At 44.1% G+C, this 15,188-nt stretch overlaps 1 protein-coding gene across 1 annotated transcript; it reads left to right on the forward strand.

The window, feature by feature from the left end:
- Positions 1-12: 12 nt before the first annotated feature.
- On the forward strand, positions 13-14,671 carry GTPBP6 (GTP binding protein 6). Its single transcript, XM_077343375.1, has 10 exons — positions 13-507; positions 1,719-1,856; positions 3,523-3,593; positions 5,229-5,359; positions 7,001-7,071; positions 7,831-7,989; positions 9,032-9,240; positions 9,965-10,113; positions 11,118-11,270; positions 14,303-14,671. Exons 1-10 carry the CDS (start codon positions 108-110, stop codon positions 14,460-14,462), a joined length of 1,641 nt encoding a protein of 546 aa, XP_077199490.1. The 5' UTR covers positions 13-107; the 3' UTR covers positions 14,463-14,671.
- Positions 14,672-15,188: the final 517 nt, after the last annotated feature.

Genomic DNA, 15,188 nt, shown 5'->3' on the forward strand with positions numbered 1-15,188 from the left:
GACGCCTGCGCTGTATGACAGCGAAGGAGGAACGGCCAGGACGGCTTTTGTTTCGCGGGGGGCTTGTTTTGAGAGAGGACCTCAGCACCCGGGGGACCTAATGAGTGATGCACACACGAGTCCTCATGGGGTCTCGGTGGCGGCAGCTTCTGCAGCTGCGTCGGGGGGTCCGCGCCCTTTCCCCTTTTGCCCCTGCTTGTTGCCGGGGCCCGAGCCCTGCCAAGATTTTGCACGCCAGTGTCGTCGGCTGCCGCCTCTTGGGGTCGGGGAAGGGGCCCACCGGAGGAAAGCGGGATCAAGGGGGTTATAGATGGGGGACAGGAGACGGTGACGAAGACGTTCAAGCGGAAAGAGAGGAGGAGGAAGAAGAGGAAGATGGAGAACCTGAGCTCGAGGATGACAAGCTGCTGGAATCGGCGCTGATCTCCCTGCCAGTTGGCAGCCAGAGAGTGTTTGTGGTGCATCCAGCTGTGAAATGGGGACCGGGCAAAGCGCGGCTGACCACAGGTGTGATTCACTGTCAGACTGCGAGCATGGGTTTATAGCCAGTTCTTATGAGGCTTAGGTTTAGCTGTATCACATGGGTACTAGTGTCAGGTGGGGAAACTGCTGCAGCTGAGTTTTATGCACACCTTCTGAATTGTTACTGTTGCACAGGGTGGCAAAACCAAAACAGTTGATTCCTGCTTATGATGCAGGTATGCAGTCACCCATGTGCAATTGAACACAGGCTAATGCAAGGTGTGTGTTGCCCTGTGTAGAAAATCTTGCAAGAATGAATTTTGATTCTTGTGTTTGGACAAATGTGTGTGACACAGGTGTCTGCGTGTCACTGTATATCCATGGAGATTCGTCTGTTTCAGTAAGTGTGCTGCTGTTGGTACTGAAGAAGGAACACAACACAATCTTGTGAGCTTTTATGTTGACACATCTGCTGGAAGTCTTCTCAACAGGGGTAGATTGACCATTTAACTTACAGAGAAATTTCTTGGTGGGTCACTGCAATTGAAGACTTCTTGGTATAACCAAGTTCTAGAAACTCTCCCAGAGCCTCAGGATCCCTTGTGTAATGCTAAGGGGTAACTCAGCACACTCCAGCGCTATTTTCACTCCTTGGTTCACTCTTGTTTCTCAGCCACTTTCAAAGTGAAATCTTTGAAACAATTATGGATGCTAATTCCTATGCTTTAAAACAGAATTCCTAGGGTTATGCTGTTCTTTGAAGGAAAATGTGAAGCTGGTTTATAAATATATATGCATATGATTTAATCTACATTCATTTTTGTTGCTTTATATATTATAGTGGGTGTATTATAGATTATATATGTAAGGAAGGAAAGCCTGTTGACCAATTCCTACTGTGCTGAAGTTATTGGTTAGAGTTTTGTTTCTGACAACTTTTCAAGTACTAATTTGTATTGTAATTGAGTGCTTATGGAAGCTTATATATACAGTATTTGCTGGCGTATAAGACTACTTTTCCCCCCTGAAAAACATGCCTCCAAGTGGGGGGGTAGTCCTATACGCCGGGTGCACTTCAATTGGGATAGACATAGCTGTCCATAGTGGCCCATAGTACTGTAATGTAATGTAACAAACTCTATATTTTGAGTGGAAATGTTGGGGGGTCGTCTTATACGCCCAGTCGTCTTATACGCCAGCAAATACGGTATATAAAAATGAGGACTGTACTAATGTCTTGTTTTATGATGTTACAGCTGAACTTCAGCTTGCTGAGGCGGTTACACTCATAAACAGCATTCGAGATTGGATGGTTGTAGATAAAATTATTCTTTCTACAAAAAATGCGGACCAGCTTTTTATCTTTGGTAAAGGGAATTTCCAGCTTCTGACTGGTAAGAAGAAAATCCAAGTTCTGAAGCACATTATTCCATGCTATTAGTTTGTAATTGTGCTTCATGTAATCCTGTCAGTAGTTAATGTTACAATAAGAATCTACTTGACTCTTGCGTTACAGACTAATTCAGTTACATGGAATATCTGCAAATTATAATGTCTCATATAAAGCTATAATGTTCTGTGTAAATAGGCTATGAATTAGTGAACAAAACAGGTTTACAATCACAGACATTTAAACTTTCCAATTAAGTATCTATGAATTACAGATTAGTGTGTGTAATTGAAGACATACTATTACCAGAAACGCACACGTGTGTCCAAGACACACGTCTATGAGATGTGGGGAATTGCTTTGCGAGAGGTTGGTAACGTAGCGTTAAGGATCATTTGTCAACATTTATGAGGTGCTTACACCCTTTAGAACTCAAGGCAGACAACAGATAGTTATAGGAAAATAATGAACAATCTTTATTAGAATGAAAATAGCAATAAGAAATAAGACAAACATATCAGGCACACTAACAGCCAATCGGATAGGAAAATAAAAGGGGGAAAGGATTGCGATCAGTATATTTACCAGTCCTGAAGAGCGGAGAGGCAGAGAGAGTGACATGACCAGAGCGTAGGTTGACCTGAATAGATCCGAATCAGAAGCACATTTTGGCTTAGCAAAGCCAGAGTTTATATGTCTTTTTGGGAGGAGGGTGTTGTGCTGGGCTCATGCTGGGGCCGTGATAGGAATTGTGAATGCACAATGGAATATTCCATGGGTAGATAGTTGGGAAATGGCCTGGCCAGGTCCGGCTATGGATGCTAATGGACTCAAATAAAGGAAACCATCTTGTCTCAATGGGTCTGGGGGAACTAGTTCCCCTGACAGATTGGCTTACAGTGACTCAGAGGTGAGAGACAAAGGAGATTGCCTAGAAGTCACTCAATCACAGGCTGTAGCTGTCAGGTCGAACTTGTGGCTTGGAACAAGCTAGGAGAGAAGATTAAGTCTGGCCCAACTGGGTTTTGGCTGACATGAGCAGTGCCTGGCTTTGGCATAAGCCTGAATGGTTGAAGGGTGCCACTAGTTGTTGGGGATAGTATGCCAGTCTATAGAGCGTAGTCCTGCCGCACACAACAATACTAAAGAGATGTTTTGCACTGTTAGCTGAGAGAATATATTCTGTTGATTAGTTATTAAAGAGTTGATTAGTTATTAAAGAGTCAATGTAGTGCAGTCATTAAACTCTAATGTGAAGAACCAAATTTTCTTCCCCATTTCTCCACGTGAAGCCTGAAGGGTGAACTTGGGTCAGTGACAGTTCTCTCAGCCCCCCTACCTCATAAGGTGACTGTTATGGGAAGAGAAAGCGAAAGCAATTGTAAGTAGAGACCAATCAAGCTAATACCCCAGCTGTGGAAAGTAACCTGCATAGACGGATTTCTCGTGATACATGAGTGAAAAAAGAACTTGACCTACATTGAGTGTGTGTATTGTTCCTAGGGATGAGCTGTGTGAAGCTTGATGTTTAGTGGAGGATACATACTATCTTGATATCTGCCTATATATTTCCTGCAAGCAAAGAATGCAGCTTTTCGGTACTGTTAATTCAGTTTTAGTATCAATGGTAATGACTGCAAGATGATATATCGTAGTAATTTTCCTTCCAGGTAAGATTAAAGCATTGCCACATATATCATCAGTCTTCATGAATGTAGAAAGACTTCCTGTTCGCACGAAGGTAATTACAAAATTTGATGAAGTCTGTATTCGTAATGTGTTTTTATTATTATCCGTAAAGTAGAGAGATATGCCTAAATCTGCATATTAATGAGACACTAAAAATTAGCAAGCCAGGTTTAATTCTGGGTTATTATAAAATTGTGCTGCAGTTCTATTCACAGTTGATCCATGCAACGGTCACTTCCAGACTAGACTACTATAACTCGCTCTACGCAGGCCTACCCTTGACTGATCCAGAAGTTACAGCTGGTACAAAATGCGGCAGCTAGGGTCCTCACTAGGACACCTTGAAGGGCCCATATTCAGCTGGTATTCTGTCATCTTCATTGATTACCAGTCTGTTTCCGGGTCAAGTTTAAGGTGTTGGTATTAACCTTTAAGGCCATATGCGGCTTGGGTCCTACTTACCTGCGGGACCGCTTGGTTGCTTATGCCCCCTGCAGGGCTCTCCACTCTGCGGGTATGAATCTATTGATTGTCCCGGGCCCCCGGGACGTTCGCCTGGCCTCGACCAGGGCCAGGGCCTTTTCGGTCCTGGCCCCAACCTGGTGGAATGAGCTCCCGGAGGAGCTAAGGGCCCTGTCGGAATTACCATCTTTCCGTAGGGCCTGTAAGACAGAGCTCTTCCACCAGGCATATGGTTGAGGCCAGGGCAGAGCCCGGGTTCCATTAGATCCCTAAGCCATCGGCCAGTCTTTCTCTCCTCTCTCTCTTACAAAATTAACATCCGACCTCTCTCTGAACAAGCGGGGAAAGTGGGGAAAGTTATAGAATAGAATGCCATATTTTATTGTAATAATGGGGTATTTATGGGATTTTATGTGATTTTACTTAGATTTTATATTGTATTGTGAACCGCCGTTAGACCTTTTGGCAAACGGCGGTATATAAATCCAATTATAAATAAATAAATTGATTTGAAACTCAGTGGTAAGCCCAATTAAATTAAATGAGTAGACTCTTTTGTTTATACAGTAACCTTGGTTGCTTCACAAGTAACTTATTCCCAAGGTTTGCGTGCATAGTTCAAAATCTGACTACGTCCTTTACTGTCTTTTTACTATTGCCTTTTAAAATTGCCCTTTACTATTGCCCTTTCACAGCTGGTGAAAACAAATGACAGTCTCTTCAAAGATTTTCTTATGATGAGTTTCCTGTCTGTAGCATAATATATAATATTACCATTAAATGTGGCACATTGTTTTGAGTTTTTCTACCCCAATTCTGGTAACTAAATTCTGTTTGGGAAATGCTCAGTATGTCGTCTCATCTTACAGTAAACATTTGTTTCTTATGCTGGACAGGGGCAAGCTGGTCATGAGAAAGTGGCTTTAGCTCAGGTAAAGCAACTGAGAGGCCAGCTCATGCAGATGGGGTTACAAGAAAGTAAGCCGAAAGTTATTTTTGCCACTTCTGCATGAGATAGAATGGAAGAATTTTTTTAAAGGAGCAACTTTATCTCTGTATTTTAATTCTACTTGACCACTTGCTTCCATGGTGAAGATAAAAGGATCTCTCAGCTTAAATTATCTTGCCGTAGGTATCTGTCATGTGATGCTAATTTTACAGGGGCAGTTTATTAAAATTTCACATACTAACGGGAAATGTATAAATCTTTTGTTCTTTTTTAAAGAAAGAGTTTGAAGAAGCTTGGGGAGTGGAGGTTTTCGACAGATATTCAGTTGTTCTTCATATTTTCCGTCGCAATGCTCAGACTAAGGAAGCAAAACTTCAAATTGCATTGGCTGAAATACCAATTCTAAGGTATTAGAAGCAGTACAAGTAGCATTTCAGTATCTCAGTGGAAAAGTAAAAGCAGTTCCAAAAAAGTAATACATTCAAATATTGTGAACAAACCATAATCTGCCATGTGAACACATTGAAATCCTCAGGTTCATATGCTTCCTTCTTTTCCACACATATACTCCTATGTGTAGAGTAGAAACCTTTGATTTAAGAAGCCTTCAGTCTAATAAAATTTCTTACGACCTCCACATTCAGGTGCTTTTTGTCCTTGCCAAGACAAAGTCCAGTTCTTAAACCTTCCCAGATTCAGAAGCCACAAAAAATTTGTAACAAAGAATTCCTAAATCACAAACCGTTTCTGGTTTCTTCATTATAGCTACATGCAACCAATACTAGAATAGTGGTTCATCTTGTGATGTGGTTCATTTTATGCAAAATAACTGCATTATTTGACTTAGAAAAGAATAGGATATTTTGTTAAATTCATCACAGTCTGTAAACTAATTTAAGTTGCCTATTAAAGGAATACACATAAAGAAGAATTAATTTATCCCTAGCAACTAGGTGTATCTTAAATAGCCCTCTCTTTGTCTTTCATTAGCTGAAGTGGACAAGTTGCTAGCTTTGGTGCCGGTGATAACTGCCCTTCCTGTCTTTTGAGATCAGGGGACAGGACCCTTCACCATCTTTGTAGCCCTCCTCTGGATATGCTTCAGTTTCTCTACATCTTTCTTCAGTTGTGGTACCCAAAACTGAACACACTACTCAAAGTGTGGCCTAACCAGAACAGAGTAAAGTGGAAACATCACCTCGCATAATCTGGACACTGTACTTCTTTTAATACAGCTCCAAATCCTCTTTGCCTTTTTATCTACTGAGTCACATCTTTATGTGCTCTCTGGGTCACATGGTCTGGAGCCTTGAACTGGGTTGTCATCAGTATGCTGATACCCAGCTCTATCTCTTGGTGGGTGCCCCCCCCCGACTTCCCCCCAGATAGATTCAACCGATGTTTGGAAGCAATGATGGTGTGGATCAAGAACAGCCAGCTGAAACTCAACCCCTCCAAGATGAAGGTCCTGTGGTTCGTTAGGAATGGGGCAGATCAGGAAGCATGTTTACCTTCTCTGGATGGTGTACAATTGGAGACTTCACACACTACAAAGATTTTTGGATTGATTCTGGATGCTACCTTGTCTGTGGAGGCCCAGGTCATTAGAACAGCCCAACTGGCCTTCTTCCATCTTCGTCAGGCAAGGCTACTTGCGCTCTGTCTGTCCCAGGAGCACCTAGCCACCTCTTATATCACATTATCACATTACATCACATAATCCAACTTATTCTTTTAAATATTTTAAGGTTAGTTTAACTATATATTGAACCGGAGCAGTGCCTTTCCTTTAAGGACTTTATTTATAGGTTTTGCTAACCATGAATTCTCCCAGCTGGCTTGGTTTGGAACTGGACCTGGGCATGTTTCATAATGTGGGAGAATACCATTTGAAATAAGAGGCCTAGTACAGTCACACAAAAGTATGTTTGTACTGCAGCATGTTTCGTTGATTTCAAATTCTGCTAAAGTCAATTAAATATTGTAATTTAATGGCGAGTTGTTTGTATGGCCTTGTAATGAAAAGGCATTGTTTCTTTCTTCCACAGGACCAATGTGAGAAATGAGGTTGCTCAGATGGATCAACAGAGGGGTGGATCAAGATATGTCATGGGTTCAGGTAGAGTGCGCTTGTTGGAAATTCTCAGGTGCACTTACATATCCAGTCAAAGACTGTCACTGTTGTGATCAACCAAATTTTGAACCCACAATATCACAAAGCATAACTTTCAGACATGAAGATTTTTTTAAAAACCCTTTTTTGAACTTATTTCATATAAGATAAGATAATAATGAACACAAAACAAGAAGTTACTGACATTCCTAAATATAATTCAAAGCAGACCCATATATACTTCTTTTTCACTCTCAAATAATACTTTCAGCGTAGCATAGCAGTCGAACAATGGAACCAATCATCTTTTTCATTGATCTTTTCAGGAAAATGCATATGAATACTAGAAAATGAATAGCAGAATCCAAAGAGCTCATTCTTGAGAGTGAATCTCATTGACCAGGCCTGTTACATTCTGAGTAATATAGGTTGTCTTAGCTTTTGTAGATTGATGTGGAGAATATACTTTTTTTGACATTTGTCTGGTACCTTTCAAATGTTCTTATTTCTGGCTTTCTTTCATAAGATGCTGTTTTTTTCTATTGTACCATAGTTATCAATTACATCATTTAAAATATCACAATGAGATTAAAATATGTCCTGAAAAGATTGCCAAGATATTTAGCAAAAAGAAATTACATGACTATGAAATCATGAAATTGAAAACTGGAAGCAGTTCAGGAATTTCTGCAAAACTTTCTAGTGGTACAGGTTTTTTGTTTGTTTGTTTCCGTGTCCAAATGTTAACTCCTTCATGCTTTTCAGGTGAAACGTTCACGGAGATGCAGCTTCGCCTCTTAAAAGAAAAGGAACTTAAAATTCGAAGGGCCCTGGAGAAACTCAGAGGGAAAAGATCCTTACTTAGAAAACAGCGGTTGAAGCGTGAATTTCCTATTATTTCGGTAATGGGCTACACCAATTGTGGTAGGTTACAAGACAAAATAATGATGTTAAATAAGAAGTATGTGCAAGAATCTTCTTTTTAAGTGAAAGGGCTTCTGTATACTATTTCCTGGACTTTAAACCTACATATGTTAATGGAGATTTTCTAGGATTGGAGGAGGTGCTTCATGATCATTAAAATAATGCCTTGCACTTCTAAAATTCTGTCTTAGTAAGTGGCAGTTGCCATTAATGTTAATGAAAATTCACAAGATTCCAAGGAAAAATTAAGGATAGTTAAACAGATTGTCAGATGCTAAACTTTCAAGCTAGGCCCAAAGCATGACGTTGTTGTATACAGGAGCTTTTCAAATCATCATTCACAAACACACCCCTGCCCCTCTAATCCTTTGAAAAATTACTCCTGAGAGTCCATGTCACAAGAAACCTCAGTGAGAGGGAGAAATCATGAATCCTCCCTCCCATCATACCGACATAACCCTTTCTACATGCACATGGAGATCTTTGGATCTCGGAAAAACCAAGAGTATGAAAACATTTGGGCACTTGAAAATTAAAGCCTTGGAGCAAATTCTACATATGCTGCAAATGGCTTCTTTACTACCCGCTGTTGCACCAAATGCCCCAAATTTTGTTTCTTCGACTCAGAGGAATCTAAAGATCCCATTAAGGAATTCTCAAATCCTGATGCAAAATTTTACAACGTGTTGCATGCACAAATTCAAATTTCACCCCTCAGTCAAGCACAAGCAATGGGTACTGAACGGCTTTTGAGTTCCAAGTTAGACAAACGTGGCATAGGCTATGAAGTGTGAAGTAGTAGTATTTCTAGGCATGTCAAGGAACAAGTGACCTCTCCTTGAAAGTTTGTTTGCAACACTGAAATTATGTGTGCGTAGGCATGTAAATGACAGATGTCAAGATGGGGATATCAGCGATTAACCTGAGGGTGAGTTTGTGCTGCAAATCTGTGCCGGTCTTGTTATTTCTTTTACAGTCGCAGTTCACTTTATGTGAATCAAAGTGCTTGGTTCCTATCTTTTATCACTTTGACTTCTTTCAGGGAAAACTACTCTGATCAAGGCCCTTACTGGAGATTCAAAATTGCAGCCTCAAGATCGACTGTTTGCCACACTAGACATTACAGCTCATGCTGGCTATCTGCCATCACGCCTGACTGTTCTTTATGTTGATACTATTGGATTTCTTACTCAGTTGCCTCATGACCTTATTGCATCATTTTCAGCTACACTAGAAGATGTAGCCTATTCGGTAGGTTCGTGGATGGATCCTAAAAGACACACACACATCCTTGGGTGAAAAACCAGCCCCTCACATTGGCGCAAAACATTGTGATCTCAGTACATAATGCATTTGCTTCTGAGTATTCTCACTGACTGGTCCAAAGCCAATGTTTTAAGGTTGTATCATGCCTTACCGCACTCCTTTCAGGATTGCTCTGTACTGAACCTGTCCTCTCTAATCACCTGCTTGCAAAGTACAGGCTTCCTTATCTATTTTGTGTGGAGAGGACTTTGGCCACACAGTTCTTTTTTACACCAAAATATTATTGGACTCATACTAGTTGTTCCAATGTCAGTAATACAGCATGGCCAACGGTTGTGGGTGGACTTCCAGAAAAGGACACTGATAGTCTGAGCTGTTTGCCAGTTTTAGCCTTCAGGGAGGGAAGAAGTAAGCAAGCATGTGTGGACATTTTCAGTAACATTTGCAATGTATTCTGCCTTTTGTTTAAAGACTTCTATTTAACTTTAGAATAAGAAAACAGAGTTTAATTTTCCTTAGAATCCATAATAAGTATACTGGTATGGAAAAGGGTCATACTAGACCGTATATGATCAGCCTCAAATTCAGTTTTAGCTGCCTGCCTTGTCAGGTAGTAAAGCTGAATGTATTTGAGTCTGCTTTCTTGCCTATTTATAAAAAGTAAAAAAGAAATGCCTCATGCATTCCTGTTGTCTGTTTCCTTTGCTAGGATTTAATTGTCCATGTGAGGGATATTAGCCACCCAGAAACCAGCCTCCAGAAGAAAAGTGTGTTGTCTGTTCTTGGGAACCTCAATGTTCCCAGCCAGCTACTGGAGTCAATTATTGAAGTTCACAACAAAGTGGATTTGGTAGACAGGTAAGAGGTAGAGGGGACCTTTTTGAAATATCATTTCATCCCATGTTTTAGCCAGCCCAGCCCACAGATGAAATCAGTTCAGCCTTCAGGGTAAAGGCTATTTGTGCCAGAATTATTGGCTGTGTTTCCAGTGCAGTGTTGTAGTGAGACGGGAGTTCAGTTTGCATTCACATTCAAGCCCCTAAGAGAGAATAAATGCAGAATGACATTTATCCTTTAGAACAGGGGTAGTCAAACTGCGGCCCTCCAGATGTCCATGGACTACAACCCTGGCAGAGGCTCATGGGAATTGTAGTCCATGGACATCTGGAGGGCTGCAGTTTGACTACCTCCCAGCATTTCTCTTGGTGATCAAGGCAGCTAATAATTCCAAATTAAAAAAAACAAATATGCCAAGCAGATGTTCTACCACTGAGCCACAGCCCCTCCCCAAACTGGTTCACGATTGATCTTTTTCTGTAAACCTTGGCAAATGGTTCACATTTGCACTCAAAAATGAAAAGACAAGAGATGCCCTGAGCTGATTTGGAAGGGCAGGCAAGAAAAATAAATATTTCTTTATGTAAAGTAATTGTATAGACTAGTATAATCTTCAAAGGGAAGATAGAAGAGCTGCTGTAGTAAGAAGGGGTGTGTTGTAAAAGAGAAGGAATGCTTTGGTATTATTGGTATGCAAATACCAACAAGGTGAACATGCAGAAAGTTGGATTCTGGCACTCAGGAATTCCCTGATAGAAATTTCCTAAAATCATTCCATGGACCTATATGCTAGAACATTCTCTTCTTATTGGGCATTAAATAATATATTCATCTGCAGATCACAAAGCTATTATTTCAGAATGGAAGAAATATAACTGAAATGCTTGCTGTGAAGCACTGTTTTGCCTCTCAAAGGCATCTAAGCCTTCTACCATTAGGAAGCTCAGTTTACCACTGCCCTTCTGTTTCTCAACTAAGCTGCTTGTTGCACTGAGGTCACCTTTCTGTCTGTTGTTTTCGCCTAGTTATAATTCTACTGAACCAAATGCTATAGCCATTTCTGCTCTCTTGGGGTATGGATTAGACAACTTGAAAGAGGAAATTGAGAGGAGAATTATGAAAATAACCGGGAAGAACATTCTGACAATTCAAATCAATTTAGCTGGACCTCAGCTCAGGTAAATGGCAGCTTCAACTAGCCAGGGGAGAGGAGGGATGTAGGTATCAAGGTTCTGTCTCTAGGGGTTATTATGGGGGGGGGGTCAAGAGCAAAAGATTACACTTATGGATAACTAGTAATCAAGCCCGCTGTAAAAAAAATACAGCGGGAGCTAGGCAAGGGAGCCCCCGGCAGGCGTGCCATGACTTGCATCTTGTTCTTGGGTGTGCATGGATGCACAGACTTGCCAGATCATGAAGCATCTTTCCAAGCATAATGCAGATGGACACTTTTCAAAGGAATAAAAGCAGAGTCCAGGAGCACCTTTAAGACCAGCTACGATTTATTCAGGGCATGACTTGTTGAGTGTCATTGTGGCACGTCAGACCAACCCGGCTACCCATTTGAACTTTTCTAAGGGGAACGGAAACTGCAAAGAGGCTTGTTTGGGGGTATACAGTGGGGTTCGGGATGCCTTGTGGCCAAAGGTTTCAGTTTGGCAGTCTGAAGCCCTGTGGATCCTGCAAACTGGGCATCGGTGGTTGCAGCAAAAGGCTGAGGGGCACCTGGGTTCTCTCTTCCCCTATAGTCTTTGTGCCTTAGGCTGTGGCACCGATATCATTTCATTGGGAGAGCTTCAATATATTAATGGGCTATACACAAGTTGTACACATGGAACAACTTCCCAAGACCTTGGGGGGGGGGGAGAACCAAGGAAAGAAATGCGTACCTCCTTGAGACTGAATGTGTCCCAAGCGCCGTTAAAATAGGGGGTGGGGGAGGTCTTCTTCTTCCTCCGGCGCAAAGAGCAGGGGTCTGGGAGATTCGTCCCGCCATCCATCCAGATCGGCTAAGCGACCAAACCGGGGCGGGAGGCAGCTGTGACGCAGTCGATGGGAAACGACCGGAGAAGGGCACCGCACCGACCATCCCACAAAATGGAGGGTTGGCTGAGTGCAGGGCAGCACCGGGGTGAAGGACGGCAGCCCTCCTCTCCCCCTCCCCCCCTGCGGCGCCTCTTCCCCGGGCACGGCGGTAGCGCGGGTGATTCCCTGCCCCCGACAAAGCTGCAACGCGGGGCTCTGGGCGTTGTTCAAGAGAGGAGGAGCCTTTTACCCCCGCCGCCCTCCCTCCCACCCAGGGGGCGCTTAGAAAGGTGGGGCGGCCGGCGTTGCTGCCTCCTTCTGCCGGGCGAAACTTCAGGCGCCCCTTGCCTTGCCTCCCTCGTGCGCTGCTGGTCACCCGCCCGGCCACGCCTCAGCCATGAGCCACTCCAGCTGCCTGCGTGCTACCTCGTACCGCCGCATCTTCGGGCCGCGCTCGATGCTGTCGCCGGTGTCGTCCTCGCCGTCCTGCTTCGGCGCCTTGTCCTCGGGGCAGCAGCTGCTGCAGAGCACGCCCTCGGCCTTGGCCTCCTAGCGCCGCGACCGCAGCGGCGGCGCCGTCCGGCGCTCCAGCACGCCGGCCGCCGGGCAGGGAGCCCCCGGCAGCCGCGGTCACCTCGTACCGCCGCACCCTCGGGCCGCCCCCGCTGCTGTCGCCGGTGTCGTCCTCGCCGTGCCGCATCGCCGCCTCGTCCTCAGGCCAGCAGGTGCTGCTGAGCACGCCTTCGGCCATGGCCTCCTTGTGCTGCTACCACAGTGGCGGCGCCGTCCTGCGCTCCAGCACGCCGGCCACCGGGCAGGGAGCCCCCGGCAGCCACGCAGAGCGCGGCTGCCGGGGGCTCCCTTGCCCGCGGCCTGACGCGTCGGGAGGCGCTTTGCGCCTCCCAACGCGTAAGGCCGCCAGCAAGGGAGCAACTGTGAGCCGCGCTCTGCGCGGCTCGCAGTTGCTTCCTTGTCGGCAGGACAGGGCAAAGGAGCAAATGTGAGCCGCGCTGCGCGCGGCTCGCACTTGCTGCGGCTGGGAATCGGAGGGACGAAGCGGCAGGCGCTGCGCGCCTGCCGATTAGTCCCTCCGATTGTCTGTTTGGAGGAAGGGTCCAATCCGGACCCTTCCTCATCACGGACACATCCCGCCTCAGAACCCCTTAGCCTTTTATATAGTCCGTGGCGCCCGTGGCGCCACGGGCGGTGTTAAGATAGGAGCTAACTTGACCTGGGAACTATTTAATGCCCGTTGTGGTAACATAAGCATAGAAAGCAAGACTTAAAGGTAAAGGTAAAGGTATCCCCTGTGCAAGCACCGGGTCATGTCTGACCCTTGGGGTGACGCCCTCCAGCGTTTTCATGGCAGACTCAATACGGGGTGGTTTGCCAGTGCCTTCCCCAGTCATTACCATTTACCCCCCAGCAAGCTGGGTACTCATTTTACCGACCTCGGAAGGATGGAAGGCTGAGTCAACCTTGAGCCGGCTGCTGGGATTGAACTCCCAGCCTCATGGGCAAAGCTTTCAGACGGCTGCCTTACCACTCTGCGCCACAAGAGGCTCTTACGTGAAGAATAAATCTGCAGCTGATAAGTTTCTGGTTGTGTTCATTTGCATCCCTGCATCATGATTAGAGTCTGTATCCTTCTAAACGTCTAAAGCTGTTGCAGTGCAGCAGTGTTTCAGCTAACCAAGCTGGCCTGGTACAGCGTTATTCCTTTGCTCTACTAATTATCCGGGTTTCTAGGTCTAGTTTAAAATGTTACATTTTGACCTTTAAAGCCTTAAAGCAGGGATCATTTGCAGGCACCATCAAAATTCCGACACAGGGTGATGGGTACATCCACAAAATGACTGCCACAAGAGGCAGAGCCAACCGCAACATTTTAGGGAGTGAGATCATGCACAGCATCAGCAGTAACTCTCCAGCATGGTAGTCAGCTCTGTGTGACAGGATTTTCAAATGTTTTCTTGCCTACACACATCTTCAGTCATGCAGCGAAACCCCATGTGTTGTGGTGGCAGCTGCTGTCAAAGCAACACTTTCAAAATCTGCACAGCTAATCAGGTCAGCCAGAAAGGGAACGTAAACATGCAGCTCACATCACAAAACTTATCCGTCTCAACACAATTGAAGCAGCACTGACCGTCTGCCAGGCATTGACTTTGTTTTATCATTTCAGTTGGCTTCACAAAGAAACCACCGTGCAAGAGATGGATGTGAATCCTGAAGATGGTACTGCCAGTGTGAAGGTGATCATTAGCAACTCTGCATTGGGTCGATACAAAAGACTGTTTCCCCTATCCCGTTGTTCTTCTGTGAGACAGAAGAATCCTGACTAATAGAACTTTTTTTAACAGAGGTAAAATGCAGAGTACTCCTCTAGAATACAGACTTGCATCCTCTTTGTTTTGTTTCTGTGCTTGTCATGAAATGCTGACACACTACCTCTGAGAAGAAAACTACCTCCATATAAAAATGTCACAAAACTTTCAATGTTTGCTTAGAGTATTAAAGATGTCTTACCCCCAAACTTGGGAGTTCAACTCCATCAGGTCTCTGTAGAGTGGCCAGTTGTTCTAGCACACAGGCAGGGCTGGTTACCTATGGTTTCTTCCCTACTTTCCATCGCTTTATTCAGGAATTTGTATAGGAGAAACTGAAAACATGCCCACTGCACCAGTGCTGAAGTGTCTTGTACCACAGAAAGGTGAAATATTTCCTTCAGAATTTCTTTGTATATAGACTTTCTTATTTCATATTCCATGACTGTGGCACACAATATTTTCATGTTCCTGCAGACAGTCCTGGCTCCTTTAGATATGATAGTGTGTGCAAATGCAAAAACTGAAACCAGTCAGAATGCTAGCAGCAATTTCTTTCATTCCCAGAGGAAGTTGTATTATGTGAATCTGTATAACATATACTGGTCTTTTTATTTCATGGATTTCCTGTTACAGATTCTAGTGATAAGAGACTGAAAGGAGAACAAACCCTAGTAAACTGGTTTGTTCTTAAGCCTGCAAGACTGTGTTTAGCCAAGTAGAAGCTTCCACTTTTCCCACTAA

The sequence above is a fragment of the Paroedura picta genome, chromosome 6 (genome assembly GCF_049243985.1).
Source record: "Paroedura picta isolate Pp20150507F chromosome 6, Ppicta_v3.0, whole genome shotgun sequence".
NCBI lineage: Eukaryota > Metazoa > Chordata > Lepidosauria > Squamata > Gekkonidae > Paroedura > Paroedura picta.

Bases quoted from the DNA above. Each gene is read 5' to 3' on its own strand.
- GTPBP6 (XM_077343375.1), top strand. From the start codon at position 108: ATGCACACACGAGTCCTCATGGGGTCTCGGTGGCGGCAGCTTCTGCAG. The intron at 7,990-9,031 runs GTAGGTTACAAG...GACTTCTTTCAG, and splicing joins AATGGGCTACACCAATTGTG to GGAAAACTACTCTGATCAAG. The intron at 10,114-11,117 runs GTAAGAGGTAGA...GTTTTCGCCTAG, and splicing joins AAAGTGGATTTGGTAGACAG to TTATAATTCTACTGAACCAA.